At 40.8% G+C, this 15731-nt stretch overlaps 1 protein-coding gene across 1 annotated transcript; it reads left to right on the plus strand.

The window, feature by feature from the left end:
* The first annotated feature begins 14866 nt into the window (after positions 1-14866).
* On the plus strand, positions 14867-15520 carry LOC122029097 (36.4 kDa proline-rich protein-like). Its single transcript, XM_042588051.1, has 2 exons — positions 14867-14984; positions 15096-15520. The coding sequence occupies exons 1-2, from the start codon at positions 14867-14869 to the stop codon at positions 15518-15520; spliced, it is 543 nt and encodes a 180-aa protein (XP_042443985.1).
* Positions 15521-15731: the final 211 nt, after the last annotated feature.

Here is a 15731-nt window from a genome sequence, read left to right on the forward strand (position 1 = left end):
TCTGAATTATAAACTTCAAGACCTTGGTAAAATGATCATGTGGTCAAGGTCACGAGCAACTCGATGGAGACAATATTAGTTGAGTCAACTAACCATTGTCTTATAACACATCATACTATGATTTCTCCATCTAGGGTTCTGTATCCTTTTGTGGAGCAATGCACATAAGGGTAGAGAAGTACCTAACCGACATAACTATCAATCGACGCTCTGCTCCTCGTAAATCATCATATGATATTTTCACTCAATGAAGGTGCAACTTCCTAGGTGTTAATCAACTAACACCACCTTTGTATCACTGCGGGTCATAAATCCCTAGATACCATCAAGGATATCCATGATCGGTCCATGAGTCAAGATCCCCCATGGAATAACGTTAGGGGAGTCAACTGACCATCACCTTATAATCCATCATACTACCGAAAGAGGTAGTGAAGTACTCACTCTTAAAACACCTCAACGTAATCACCAAATGATACATTGATCTCAAAAATCATCGTCTGCTTCTTCCTTCACATGATGGCTTGTCACGTGAAAGATAAGCAGCTACCTTCACCTTTTTCTTATGCCAGTACAAATTATATCCTTATGTACTCACCAAGTTATACAACCAAGTAATAGTTGTATCTCATAAATGTTAAGCAAGTAATTTTACACCTTTCTACATCAGTGGCGGTATCCTATCCGAATGTACCTTATAAGTCATCCAACCAGGTATAGATGGTCCAGGATCAAAGCCCCCATGAAATAGGTGTTGGGTGCTACTCGGAATACCGTTATGTTTCCCCTGTATAAAAATTTGTACAAGCACAAAATGTTTCCTATCAACCCATGTGCTCTTCAGAAGTTAAACTTGGATTGGAAACGGAACTTAACATTTTTACTCCAAGTTCATTCTTCAAAGTTAAACTTGGATTGGAAACGAAACTTAACATTTTTCCTCCAAGTTCAACCCTTGTGTTCTTCAGAATTTAAACCATATTACAGAAGTTGATTAAATATTTATTTCAAGGATTGGCTCTCAAGTCATTGGTGAGGGACTAGGCTTTCTTGGTTATGGGATCATCCACCACTTCCTAGACAAAGTCTTTCAAAGAAATTGAATATTTAAACTTCTCACAGTAACCTTAGGTTTAACTACAGAGATCTCAATCAAAGCACAAGATCAAAACACAAAATTGAAGCACAAAAACGAAAACATGAAATCGCTAGCCTCTTGTGTTGGTATTTCAGGATCCATACAAAGAAAACAAAACTAGTTGTGCTGCGAAAAAATAACTAGTTGTACCTTTCTTCGTAGACAAAGACCTCTTGATCTTCTGCCATATTCCTCTCCTCTTCTTGGATGTCATGTGGACGACGATCTACCAAGACAATAACACCCGAACCCCTTTTGTTTCCAAGCCGCCTACCACCAAAAGATGCAAAGAAAGGAACACCTCCTCCTTCTTCTTCTCCTCCAAACCGCCAGCCACCAAGGTGCTTCATCTCTTCGTTTTCTTTTCCTCCAAGCTCCAGCCACCAAGAGAAGATAGGGTTTCGGCCCTAGAGGGAAGAAAAGGGAAGAAGAAAATAAGTGGGGTGTCGGCCCTAGAGGAAAGAAAAGAAAAAATGGGCCCTACCCTTAAGGGAAAGGAGAGGTTTTTTAGTTGTGGAGAAAAACTTATCACTTCTTAATTGAATTGTTGATTTTTGTGGCACAACCTCCTCTCCTTTTATAACCCTTTATGGTAGATAAAAAAGGAGAAAATGTAAGAGATTTTTGTTTAGAAAAAATCTCTAGAAAAGAATTAACATAATTCTTTTTATAAAAATTTCTTAAGAAAGAATTAGTATAATTCTTTTTAGAAAATTTCTAAGAAAAAATCAACATAATTCTTTTTAGAAAAATCTCAAGGAAAGAAATAACATAATTCTTTTTAGAAAAATTTCTTAGGAAAGAATTAGTATAATTCTTTTTAGAAAATTTCTAAGAAAGAATCAACATAATTCTTTTAAGAAAAATCTCTAATTCTGTTGAGAAAAAATCTCCCTTTTTACTTTTCTTTTTCTTTTCTTTTCTTTTGGTTTGGTCGGCCCCTTGCTTAGGAACCAAGCAAGGCTTGGTCGGCCCCTTTCTTGGGTAGGAAGCAAGGCTTGGCCGACTCCTTGCTTGGGCACCAAGCAAGGATGTGGTCAGCCCCTTTCTTGGGTAGGAAGAAAAACCAAAACGGGTGAATGTGAGGCTTTATAGAGGCTACAACAGGGACTGAGAGGAGGAATTGGTTTTGGCCTCCTGATGGACTTGAGCTTCTTATATTCGACCCGAACACCCAACTCAAGTTCATCAATAACAACCCATACCACTAAACAGTTATTATTGAACTACCGCACCAATCCCATATTACAATATGGGCTCCTACTTATCATGAGTGTGTTAGTCTCCCTATGTTTAAGATATCGTATGTCCGTTAATTAAATGAGTTACTGACAATTCACTTAATAAACATCTAGCTCCAAGAGTAGTACCACTTAATCTTATTATCATGTCGGACTAAGTCCATCTGCAGGGGTTACATGTTAATCCTTATGAGCTCCTCAAGGGGACATCATCAACCTAGATTACAAGGACATAGTTTCCTTTTATAATCAACAACACACCATATTAATAATATTATTTCCCAAATTATCGGGCCTATTGATTTAACTAAATAAATCTCACCCTTTGATAAATTAAAAAATAAATACTAAGTATATATGTTTGTTATTATATCGGAATTAAGAGTACGCACATCCATAATAACAGAGGTTTTATTCTTTATGCAGTCAGTATAAAAAGAACAACCTGAAATGGTCCTGCTCAATACACACATAGTGTACTAGTGTCATTATATAGTCAAGATAACCTAATTCCAAATTACACTATAACCATTCTAATAGTTTGTCCCTATCCATCTCAGTCGTGAGATACTATTTATAATTTATAAGAAACTTATAACATTATCTTCTGTATGGCACCACACACCATGTTATCTACAATATAAAGTAAATGGACAACTGCATTAATATGCAACATTTGACCAGAGTGATTCTCATTTTAAAATATAAATGTCCATACAAAAAGCTAGACTTTTAGTATACATCCTAACAATCTCCCACTAATACTAAAAGACTATGCTACCATATATGCTATCATACATCTGATTCTCATCCCCTCAACATGCCCATCAAAAGCTCTCGCCGGAAGGGCCTTAGTGAAAGGATCTGCCAGGTTATCTGCTGATGTAGTCTTGGCGACAACAACTTTTCCTCGCTTTACGATATCTCATATCAGGTGGTACTTACGCTCAATATGTTTACTTGCCTTATGGGCTCATGGTTCCTTCGAGTTTGCTACAACACCATTATTATCACAATAAATTGTGATAATTTTGGGCAAACCAGGAATCACATCTAAGTCCATCAAGAAGTTTTTGTGCCATACTGCTTCTTTGTCTGCCTTTAAGGCTGCCACATATTCAACTTCCATGGTGGAGTCCGAAATGCATTTCTGCTTAACACTCCTCCATGTTATGGCTCCTCCTCCAAAAGTAAACACATACCCCGAGGTTGACTTACTACTGTCCCTATCTGATTGGAAATCCGAATCCGTGTAACCTACAGGGACCAAATCATCTGTCTGGTAAACCAGCATATAATCTCTAGTCCTTCTCAGGTACTTTAATATATGCTTTACAGCAGTCCAATGCCCCTGTCCTGGATTACTTTGATATCTGCTAACCATGCCCATGGTAAAACAAATATCCGGTCTCGTACATAGCATTGCATACATTAGGCTTCCTACAACCGAAGCATAAGGAATTACCTTCATCTCCTCTATCTCCTTTGATATTTTAGGACACATCTCTTTAGATAAAGGTACTCCATGTCGAAAAGGTATAAAACCTTTCTTGGAGTTTTGTATACTAAAACGAGCTAGGATAGTATCGATGTATGATATAAAATACGACACCAAAATAATAATTAAATAATAAGTTTATTTGACAGATAATCTTATTGGATTTTTTAGGAATTTTTAGAAATTTTCTGAGATTTAAACGGAGTCTGTATGACTCATTTTAAGGGGATAAATTGGTGGGGCTAGTTGGAGGCCTGCTTGAAATACCCAAATAAGTGGGAGTTGATTGAAGAATGAAGTTAGGATTTAATTAATCAAAACCTAAGTGTTAAATAGTGTTACTGTGTCGATTCTTTTCCCCTCTTATTTGCGCCGACGCCCCTCTTCTCCATCGCGACACCACGCTGTCCGACGACGCCGCCCCCACCGCGCCACCTGATGGCCGATGTCGACCTCCTAAGCTTTGATCCGGCCGTCGTCTTTCCTCTCTTAGCCGTAGACCCTCGGAGCTTGCCGGAAATCAAGCAAGGGGCCCTGATTCTCCTCGATCTCATCTCCACTTCCGTCTCCCGATCTTGCCGACGCTGAGCTTTGTCTGAACCTATCGCTGGGTCGTGCAATAGCTTTAAGCAACGCCACTGTCACCCTCAACAGAGTTCCCGTCGGCGTACCCTAGCACTGATCGGTATCGTTGAGCCCTAATCTCGTGGTCTCCTTCGGATCCACTGCTACCGATTGCCGAGCACCTGAGCTCCTTTTGGTCGTGCCCTAGCTCCAAGTCTAACTCAGCCATCTATCGCCTCTTCTGGCCCAAGAAGGTATGGTTGTTTCCTTACCTCTCCTTGTTCTGATCTTGTCTGGTGGTCGCTGTAGGTTATCACCATATCAGAAATTCTTGGATTCCAGATCCCTACCACAGTGTACCGACATTCTTGAGGTGGATTGGTTGTTGGATGGATTCATCACTGCTGGAGAAGGTGACAAGTTTTGTGCCAGTGAGGGAACAGAATTTGTGGGATACAAGTTTGGGATTGTTGGTATTCGGCTTTGATTTCAATTGATGTCGAATGAGGATTCCAAGGAGTGACTTGTTTTGGAATGTTTGTAGGTGTTGTTAGCCATTGCAGCTCTAGCTGTGTTGTTCGTGGACGATCCATGGCTCCGGCCAACCTTCCGATCTAAAGTCATCCTTTGATGGTGAGCTATCAGCAACCCACTTGAATTCAGGTAAGTTTTGAGGTTGATTCATGATGCTTAGTAGTTGATGGTAGTGAACTTGATTGGATAAGTCAATCGTTAGTTTATGTGTTCTTGGATTAAATTGAAGTATGTGAAGGAAAGGGTTGGATCAGATTAGAGAGATTAATAGTTGATTTGTTGATCATAGATCCTTAGTTTTGTTGAATACCCTGTATTTGTAGGATTCGAGTTGGATGCGATTTCTTGGACTTGTTGAGGACGATTGACATGACCTGCTTATAAAGGCGGGTACTTCTTGTATCTCTTTATCACATTGATCTTAGTGCATGAGCTATATGTTCAGATAGCTACTATGTTCATCTTGACTCCACTCTTATTTTTCCTGCGCTTGATACTCCCACTCAATCTTTGAGCTACTCATGTATGTTTCTATACAGTCTCTTGTTACTATCGATGATATTTAGCAGATACTATATTACTAGGTATCAGATACCAGATACCAAATATCGGACATTAGTTATTAGGTATTGGATATATGGACACCTGATACCATGTTTACATGTTTTGGTTGCTGTTTATTTATACACCTTACTGAGCATGCTGGCTTCATGTAGCATACCTGTTTATGTTTGTATATATATGATGACTGTTGCATTGTTCACATCATGTCATTGCATGCATTGCCGGCGACACTGGCCCCCTTGTGGTTGAGACGGTCGTTGGCCTGGGCCCATGCTCGGCCACTCATGGGTAGTGGTAGCTGGAGCATGCCGCTTGTCCTGTCGTCCCCCCCCCCCCCCCACTCGCACACTCATGGGTAGTGATTGTTGGAGTCGCGGGCAGCAGGGACCCCCATCGCAGATGTAGCTATTCAGCTACTATGCACTTGTCCATCCGGTCACTCGAGAGTAGTGGCGGCCTTTGGGTGGTACAGTTGTCATCGATCCGACCTCTTGAACATACAGGGGTCGTGGTGCAGAGAGGTGGGCGGGGTGACCATCCATGCATATGCTGTTATTATTATACCTACTGCTACTGTTGTTTACTTATGTTGTTGTTGCTTATTTATGCTGTTGTTGCTTATTTATGCTGTTCTGCTGACATAGATTGAGATATGTATACCTGTGATATGTGTTTAGACACTGGCTTACCTATGGTTATTAGGTATATACCTCACATGTTACCTATGTAGATATGAGCAGTACTGTAGCAGGTCTTTGCTACAACTTACCTTCTATTACTAGCCTAGGATATGGCTTCAGGTATGGACACTTATTAGATTATCACTGTAGTATCTGCTATTTCCTCTACGAGACTGTATACTTTTTTGTATCTTTAGTTCTTTACTATACTCATGCACTATCTGTCTATTACTCGCTGAGTCTTTATACTCACCACCTCGTATATTGGTAATTTCGCCAGGTAGCAGGTAAAGGATTTATGGAGTCGCCTGGAGATCCTGTCCGCCAGTCCCACATCACACTCGAGGACGATATTATGATTTTGGTGTATCGTACAATAGTTGTGTTTTGGTTTTGTTTCTTGTTCTTGTGTTTGTGTAGTTTGTATTTGGTTTGATATAATTGTGTCAAGCCGAGCCGGCTAGCAGTTAGTTGATTTGTGTTTTGTGATCGTTGTTTGTGATTTCCGCTGTGTTGGTTTCTAGTACAGCCGTATGGGCTGATTAATATATTTATATAACTAGATGGTTGTGTTTATTTCTGTTCCAGCCGAGTGGGATGATTATATAACTGCGTGGTTGTATAAATATATTCTAACCGTATGTGGCTGATGTATTTTGTATGTATGTATTTCCTCAGATTGTCACCGGTACGGGGGAGATACTGTCGAAATTTTTCAGTAGGGACTCCTTTGGGGGCGCGACATATGAAGCTTGGGATAAGCACAACATTCTTTTCTTGTGATCCCTTATTACTTTGATCCCAAGACTATGTCCACATTCTCCCAAGTCCTTCATATCGAATTACTTGGACAATCATACCCTTACGTTTGACAACACTTTGACATTGTTGCCAATAAGCAAAATGTCATCTACGTATAGTACAAGAAATACCACCACATTTTCATCAATTTTCTTATATACACAAGACTTATCCGGACACTGAATGAATCTATAAGATTGGATCACTTCATCAAACTGGATGTTCCAAGATCTCGAAGCTTGCTTCAGTCCATAAATGGACCGATTGAGCTTGCATACAAGATGCTCTTTTCCCTTCGCAATGAATCCCTCTGGTTGCTTTATATGGATGTTTTCTTCAAGACTTTCATTTAGGAAAGTTATCTTGACATCCATTTTCCAAACCTCATAATCCATATGAGCAGCAATAGATAAAAGAATCTAGATAAACTTGAGCATGTCTACCGGCAAAAAGGTTTCCTCACAATCGATTCCCTTTTTTTGAGTATACCCTTTTGCAACAAGCCTTGCTTTGAAGGTTTCCACCTTCCCATCTATCCCTCTTTTTCTTTTGTAGACCCATTTACATCTAATGGATTTTACACCATTTGGTGGTTCTACATGCTCCCAGACCTGATTAGAATACATAGATTCTATTTCGGAGTTTATTCCACTTTGCCAAGATACTGCATCTTTATCTTGGAGTCCTTCATCATATGTCCAGGGATCAGGTTCATGTTCACCAGGGATCAAGTCCCAAAACTCTCCCAAAAACATGAATCTATCAGATTGCAGAACAACCCCCCCTACGACGAGGCACTACCTGTAATTGTGCATCATTTATAACACGCGTTGCAGTTTCTTGTGGAATCTCATCTTGTACCGTTGGTACTAAATTAGATATCGCCTCTCTTATTTCCTCAAGAATAATTTTACTCATGGGCTTGTGGTTCATCACGTAGTCCTCTTCTAAAAACTGAGCATTGGTACTAGCAATGACCTTCTGATCTTTAGGACTATAAAATAAACCACCTTTCGTTCCTTTAGGATAACCCACAAACAAGCGAACTTCTGTACGTGATTCCAACTTATCAGCATCTCCCTTTAGCACATATGCTAGACTACCCCAAATCCGAATGTGTTTCAAACTAGGCTTACACCCATTCCATAATTCTGTGGGTGTAGAGGGTACTGACTAAGAAGGTACCAAGTTCAGAATGTATACCGTCATTTTCAGAGCATATCCGCAAAACGAATTTGGTAATTCTGAATAAATCATCATTGATCTAACCATTTCCATAAGAGTCCTATTCCTTCATTTTGCCACACCATTCTGTTGGGGTGTATCAAGTACAGACAGTTAGGATTGAATCCCGACCTCTGATAAGTAATTCATAAACTCTCCTAAGAGGTACTCGCCACCACGATCAGACCGTAGTGTCTTGATACTTTTACCATGACATTTCTCCACATCAGCCTTGTACTCTTTGAACTTATCAAAGCACTCAGACTTACGGCGCATCAAGTAAATGTACCCATATCTCGAATAGTCGTCTATACAAGAGACAAAATATTCAAAATCACCTCTCGCATGGATAGTAATAGGTCCACACAAATCAGAATGAACCAATTCCAACACATCTTTGGCTCTATACCCCTTGGCCTTAAAAGGTCTCTTGGTCATTATTCCTTCCAAGCAAGATTCGTAGGTTGGAAAGTTTTCCACCACCAATGAACCCAAAGGTCCATCAGCTATTAGCCTTTGAATCCTACTCAAGCTAATATGACCAAGCCTTAGATGCCAAAGATATGTTTGGTTCATTTCCGAAAGTTGCTTTCTTTTATTAGAAATAGAAGATGTGTTATTCATTTCCATTTGTTGCGTCGTGGGAGTTATTGGATTTAGAGTGTACAAATTGTCAACCAACGTACCAGAACAGATAACTAGTGTATAAATTAGATTTAGACAGAGACCTCTTGATTTTCTGTCGTATTCCTCTCCTCTTCTTAGACGTTGTGTGGGCGACAATCTACCAAGACAAAAACACCCGACCCCCTTTTGTTTCCAAACCTCCTACCACCAAAAGATGCAAAGAAAGGAACGCCTCCTCCTCCTTCTTCTCCTCCAAACCGCCGGCCACAAAGGTGCTTCGTCTCTTTGTTTTCTTTTCCTCCAAGCTCCGACCACTAAGACAAGATGGGGCGCCGGCCCTAGAGGGAAGAAAAGGGAAGAAGAAAAGAAGTGGGGTGCCGACCCTAGAGGAAAGAAAAGAAAAAATGGGTGCCAGCCTTAAGGGAAAGGAGTGGGTTTTTAGTTGTGGAGAAAAACTTATCACTTCTTAATTGAATTGTTGATTTTTATGGCACAACCTCCTCTCCTTTTATAACCCTTTGCCCCACATAAAAAAGGAAAAAAAGTAATAGATTTTTGTTTAGAAAAAATCTCTAGAAAAGAATTAATATAATTCTTTTTAGAAAAATTTCTTAAGAAAGAATTAGTATAATTCTTTTTAAGAAATTTCTAAGAAAGAATCAACATAATTCTTTTTAGAAAATTCTCTAGGAAAGAATTAACATAATTCTTTTTAGAAAAATTTCTTAGGAAAGAATTAATATAATTCTTTTTAGAACATTTTTAAGAAAGAATCAACGTAATTCTTTTTAGAAAAAACTCTAATTCTGTTGAGAAAAAATCTCCCCTTTTTTTTCTTTTCTTTTATTTTGGTTTGGTCGGCCCCTTGCTTGAGCACCAAGCAAGGCTTGGTCGGCCCCTTTCTTGGGTAGGAAGCAAGGCTTGGCCGACCCCTTGCTTGGGCACCAAGCAAGGATGTGGTCGGCCCCTTTCTTGGGTAGGAAGAAAAACCAAAACGGGTGAATGCGAGGCTTTATAGAGGCTACAACAGGGACCGAGAGGAGGAATTGGTTTTGGCCTCCTGATAGACTTGAGCTTCCTGTGTTCGACCCGAACACCCAACTCAAGTTCATCAATAACAACTCATACCACTAAAGAGTTATTATTGAACTACCGCACCAATCCCATATTTCAATATGGGCTCCTACTTATCTTGAGTGTGTTAGTCTCCCTGTGTTTAAGATATCGTATGTCTGTTAATTAAATGAGTTACTGACAACTCACTTAATTAACATCTAGCTCCAAGAGTAGTACCACTTAACCTTATTATCATGTCGGGCTAAGTCCACCTGCAGGGTTTACATGTTAATCCTTATGAGCTCCTCAAGGGGACATCATCAACCTAGATTACTAGGACACAGTTTCCTTTTTGTAATCAACAACACACCATATAAATAATATTATTTCCCAACTTATCGGGCCTATTGATTTAACTAAATAAATCTCACCCTTTGATAAATTAAAGAAATAAATACTAAGTATATGTGTTTGTTATTTTATCGCAATTAAGAGTACGCACATCCATAATAATAAAGGTTTTATTCTTTTATGCAGTCAGTATAAAAAAAACAACCTGAAATGGTCTTGCTCAATACACACATAGTGTACTAGTGTAATTATATAGTCAAGACAAACTAATTCCAAATTACACTATAATCGTTCTAATGTTTGTCCCTATTCATCTCAGTCGTGAGCTACTATTTATAATTTATAAGAAACTTATAACATGATCTTCTGTGTGGCACCACACACCATGTTATCTACAAGATAAATTAAATGGACAACTGCATTAATATGCAACATTTGACCAGAGTGATTATCATTTCAAAATATAAATGTTCATACAAAAAGCTAGGCTTTTAGTATACATCCTAATATAAGCATGCATAATTAAAAGAGCAGTAAACCAAGCATCAAGAAAATCTTTCTATTGATAAAAATGGTCTTTCTGTTGGCTCCCCCTGGATCATAGCCTCGATAGGGTGTATCGAGGTAATGGATTTGATCCTTGGGGTTCCAATATTGACCAAATCTAACTTGATTAACCAAGTTAGACTTGGGGACCCATGTTTGGACTAATTTTCTATTAGTTCTATTCACAAGGGTTTAATAAGACTTGTATTTTCTTTTAGCTTTAAACCCAATTCTGGACCAGTTGTAAATGACTTGCTATTTTCCAATAATCAAGTCAAGATTCTTAGATCCTAGAGTAAACCATTCCAACATGTCCTTTAGTTCCTTGACCTGATTTTTCTGGTTAGAATTCTCTTCTTCAAGCTTTTGGACTTGAGTTGAGGTTCTAGTCTGAATGGGATCAGTCAAGGAGATAGGGTTAGTCACTTCTTTAAGGGTTGTTACCTTCTTTTGAAGTGATTTGACCCAGACATTTGATTTAGCTAACTTGAGCATTAAATAATTAACTAGGTTATAAAGTTTATCTACTTGACAAGTACTTACAGCGGGTTTAGGCCCTTCGAAAATGAATACAGATCCGTGGCTTCACTCGAACTCAGCTTCTGACTAGCTCTCGGTTTTCGATTTGTCGACTTGTTCCCAGGCTGTAAGTGCAAGGAAGCTCGTTTGTTCGAGCTCTTCGTCAGAATCTTATGACGAGGACTCGCCCCAAGTTTCTTGCAGTGCTTTCTTTTTCCTCTACTTCTTTGCTTCCTTTTGGTTTGGACAGTTGGCTTTTACGTGTCCCTTTTGGTTGCAACCATAGCAGGTTACTTCGAACTTCACTCTTGGACTGGTATGCACTGTCTTGGACCAAATCACCTTCTTAATGTCCTTCTTTGTGAATCCCTTCTTCTTTCTATAAAGCTTGCGTACTAGGTTGATGAGTTCATCTGCTATCTCCTCATCGTCATCTTCTAAGTCTGGTTCTTCTTCGGACTCTGGTTCGGTTTTATGCTTTGTTTTTGCTTCCCGGGTTTTGCTTGTACCTGCAATCAAGGTAATACCCTTCTCAGCTGAGTGTGCATTAGTCTGTTCATGCAATTCAAGTTCAGAAAAAAATTCTTCTAACTTAATTAAAGAAAGATCCTTTGATACCTTGTAAGCATCTACCATGGATGCCCACAAGGTATTCCTTGGAAAAGCGTTTAACGCATACCTGATTATGTCGCGGTTCTCCACCTTCTGTCCAATGGCATGGAGGTCGTTGAGGAGGTATTGTATATGAGCATGAAGTTGGCTTGCTGACTCACCTTCCTGCATTTTCATGTTATACAATTTACTCAGAAACAAATCACGTTCGCTTACCTTTGTATCAGAAGTGCCCTCATGCAGCTCGATTAGTTTTTCTCATAGCTCTTTCGCGCTTGAGAACAGACTGACTCAGTTTAATTCCTCCTTGGTTAGGATGCATTGAAGGGTGCAGGTTGCTTTGGAGCTAGCCTCAATCTTCTTGATTATGCTTGCGTCCCAGTTCTCGCACGAAAGTGGTTTTCTCGAGCCGTCGAGTGGAAGTGAGATGTCGATTTTGATGATCATCCACATTTCAAACTGGGTTTGGAGGTAGGACTCCATTCGACCCTTCCTTTAGTTGAAGTCTTCGCCGGTGAAGAGTGGAGGTCGGGTTGTGCTATAGACTTTTTGATGAGCCATCTTAAAGAAATATCTCGCACACAAAAAAAAAATTTTGTTCCAAGACTAGGCCTTGGATTTAGTAGTGCAGGATAAAGAGAAATAAAAATGTGAACTCGAGTGGTGTTGTACCAAATTCGAGAGAAAAACTTGATTCGATAAAACCAGATCGGAAGACAATAATTTTACCGATTCCGATCGACTCCAAAAAATTGAAAACTACCACGAAAAATTGCTTGAATGGTGGTTTCACCAATTCAAAGTGCTTTGATACCAATTATTGGATCGAAAGCACTAGAGGGGGTGAATAGCACTCAGGGCTTTCACTTTTGTTTTGAAAGATTATGAGTAAAACATAATGAAAATATATAAAATAATTGTAAACACGCAAACACCAAGTTTTTTACTTAGTTCGGAGCCTGAGGCGACTCCTACTCCAAGGCTCACGCTCGTTGAGCATTTACTTTGGACAATCACTATAAGTTCGTAAAAGTTACAGTATAGAGTACAACAATTAAGTACAATAATAAAATATACCAACAACTTAAGAAAAGGAAATTTGAAGCTTCAGGTCGTCGGTGTCTTGCTACATCTTTATTGGATGGTTCTTTGAGCAGTGCACGGAAGATGAATTGCGTTTTCGTTGTTCTTCCAAGCTGTTGCTCCAGACTACCTTATAAGGCCCATGGAGGGTGCCTCCAACACCCTGGAGGGTGCCCTAATCCACACCGAATCCATAGCGTGGATGAGCTCTGACTTCTTCACTGCTTATCCGCCCGAGGGCGCCTCCAACCGCATGGAGGGCACCCTCCACCTGCATCCAGGGTGGCCTCAGCTCCATTGAGGGTGGCCTCTGCTTAGTGTCCAAGGTGCCCTCAGCTCCATAGGGCGCCCTCTGCCCTGCTGCACGGAGGTGTTCGGCTAGTGCACCCGTGGTGCCTCCAAGCTCCATAGAGGGCACCTCGGGTACTATTCATCCGAGGCTTTACATCCTTTTTGCTCCCTGCAAGATGTGTTAGTCCAAAATATATCCTGCAAAATAGAGTTAGACATAATGCAATAAGGTTAAGATAAATATCTGACAATCATCAGACTGCCCGATCTGACTTCGGATTTTCGTCTAAAAACCCTAGGTCGAACCGACACTTACTGCTCCCTCACCGGGGAACACGTCCTCACCTACTCCACTTAGGAGAGTATACCTATTGCCAGACTGATCCTCCAGATCGACTGGACTTTTGCTTAGCACCCGAGGCTTTAGGACTTTCTGCTGGACGTCTGCTCCACGACCCGTCCAGTCTTCCACTTGGTTCACGACACAGGACTTTCCACCTAGGGTTACCACCCCTAGGACATTTGCCCAAAGCCCTCGACCCGCCAAGACTTTCCTCCTAGGGTTACCATCCCCTAGGACCTAGGGTTACCACCCCGTAGGACCTAGGGTTACCACCCCCTAGGGTTTCCCATCTGTCTAACCGTAGCTAAGACTTTTGCCTAAGTACCCTTAGGACTTTCCTGCAAGCTCATTCAAACACATTAGACCACAAATGACCTTAACTTTTAACCCTTTTCCAATATCAAAACTTAGGTTCGATCGTCGGATGCTTCCCGCACCAACATATTACTGGTAGATATATCTTACTATGCATGTCAGCTTGATACCCGCTGAGTTGTTGAACTCACCCCGTTGCTTTATTTCTATTTCAGGTTGAGGCTATCAGGAGGTTCCATTCGCTAGTCCCCCACCTCGTATAGATATGGTTTTCTACTTTCAGACTTTGTTTCCTTATTTGGTGATCTACATGCATGTGATGGGTAGATCTTGTAGTCGTGGATGTTATATCGAGTTTTGGTCTACTACCCTTGTTTTCCACTGCGATGGTTTTTCATTATGGATTGTGTTTTCCTCGAGTAGTGGAGTAGGTTTTATAATAAACTGCGTGTTGTGATTTGTTTTGTGGTCAGCCGGAGGCTGATATATTATAAACTGCATGGATTGTCTATTTATATTATTGTATATGTTTCGGCCATGTTGACCAAGGATTGTGAGGCCCTGTGGGCTATGTAGTCAAGTATCAGATTGTCACCCATACAAGGGAGATGCTATCAGAATTTCCTCTGGTGGGGACTCCCTCGGGGCATGACAATTTATTTTGTATCAGAGCGAAGTTTTACCAGTCAATCTGGGTATATTTTCGGATTTATATGGATTTTTCTCAATTTTCATGTTTCATAATTCTTAGTTATTCTTTGATGAGGTAATATTTGGGGACTTGGTAGAGACGGAACATCTCTAGACGGTAAATAGGTATGATGATTGATTTTATAATTTTGGTACCCATAGTAATACCTGTGTAATAATTTAACAAATATGAAGCGGGCTACATGTGTTCCCGCGTCGAGATGTGGCACTGGACGACCACATAAGAGGGCGTTGGAATCCCTGGCAACAGAGTCGCTAGAGAGGTCTGCTGGAATTGAGCCTGTCGGTCAGGGATAGACTCCTCATGGTACTGCGGGCACATCAGGCTCTTAGTTTCCGACGGTTCCTTCTCTAGAGGTACTTACCCCGACTATACCCATCAGACCCAACCCTACAGTATTCACGGTACCACCAACGATACCACCTGTGGCATATCCGGCCCCTCCACCAGTAGTGCCTGCTGCTGTGTACCCGACACCTCCTCCAATCGTGCCTACTGCATACCCGACACCACCGCCACCTGTGCCTACTACTGCATACCCGGCACCCGTACCAGTAGTACCAGTTGCTCCTTATCTGGTACCACCACCTATCGTAACTCCAGTTGCTCCTACCTATATTGACCCTGCAGTGCCACTAGCGGTACCTACCCCCACTTATGCAGCAGCACCAGGGGTACCTTCCCCGGCCTATCTAGCGGTACCACTTGTAGTACCAACTCCAGTGGTTCCACCAATTCTCACGGCGAGCTCTACTCACCCTATTGATATAATTGTTGCACGAGCTCAGATCCCAGCTTTGGCAGAGTCGGTGAAAAGCTGATTCAAGCTATTCCATGGAGAGTCTGACCCGAGCAAGGCTCGGTCTTAGATAGAGACAATGGAGCAGACTTTTTTCTATATGGCTTGCTCCGAGTGGGAGAAGGTAGAGCTGGGTGCTTTCCATTTATGGGACGAGGCCGATATCTGGTGGGACATGCAACGCTCAATCATAGGCGAGCAGAACATTACCTGGGTGAGATTTAGAGAGGCTT

The sequence above is a fragment of the Zingiber officinale genome, chromosome 10B (genome assembly GCF_018446385.1).
Source record: "Zingiber officinale cultivar Zhangliang chromosome 10B, Zo_v1.1, whole genome shotgun sequence".
NCBI classification, from domain to species: Eukaryota; Viridiplantae; Streptophyta; class Magnoliopsida; order Zingiberales; family Zingiberaceae; genus Zingiber; species Zingiber officinale.

Bases quoted from the DNA above. Each gene is read 5' to 3' on its own strand.
- LOC122029097 (XM_042588051.1), top strand. From the start codon at position 14,867: ATGAAGCGGGCTACATGTGTTCCCGCGTCGAGATGTGGCACTGGACGA. The intron at 14,985-15,095 runs GTCAGGGATAGA...CCAACCCTACAG, and splicing joins TGCTGGAATTGAGCCTGTCG to TATTCACGGTACCACCAACG.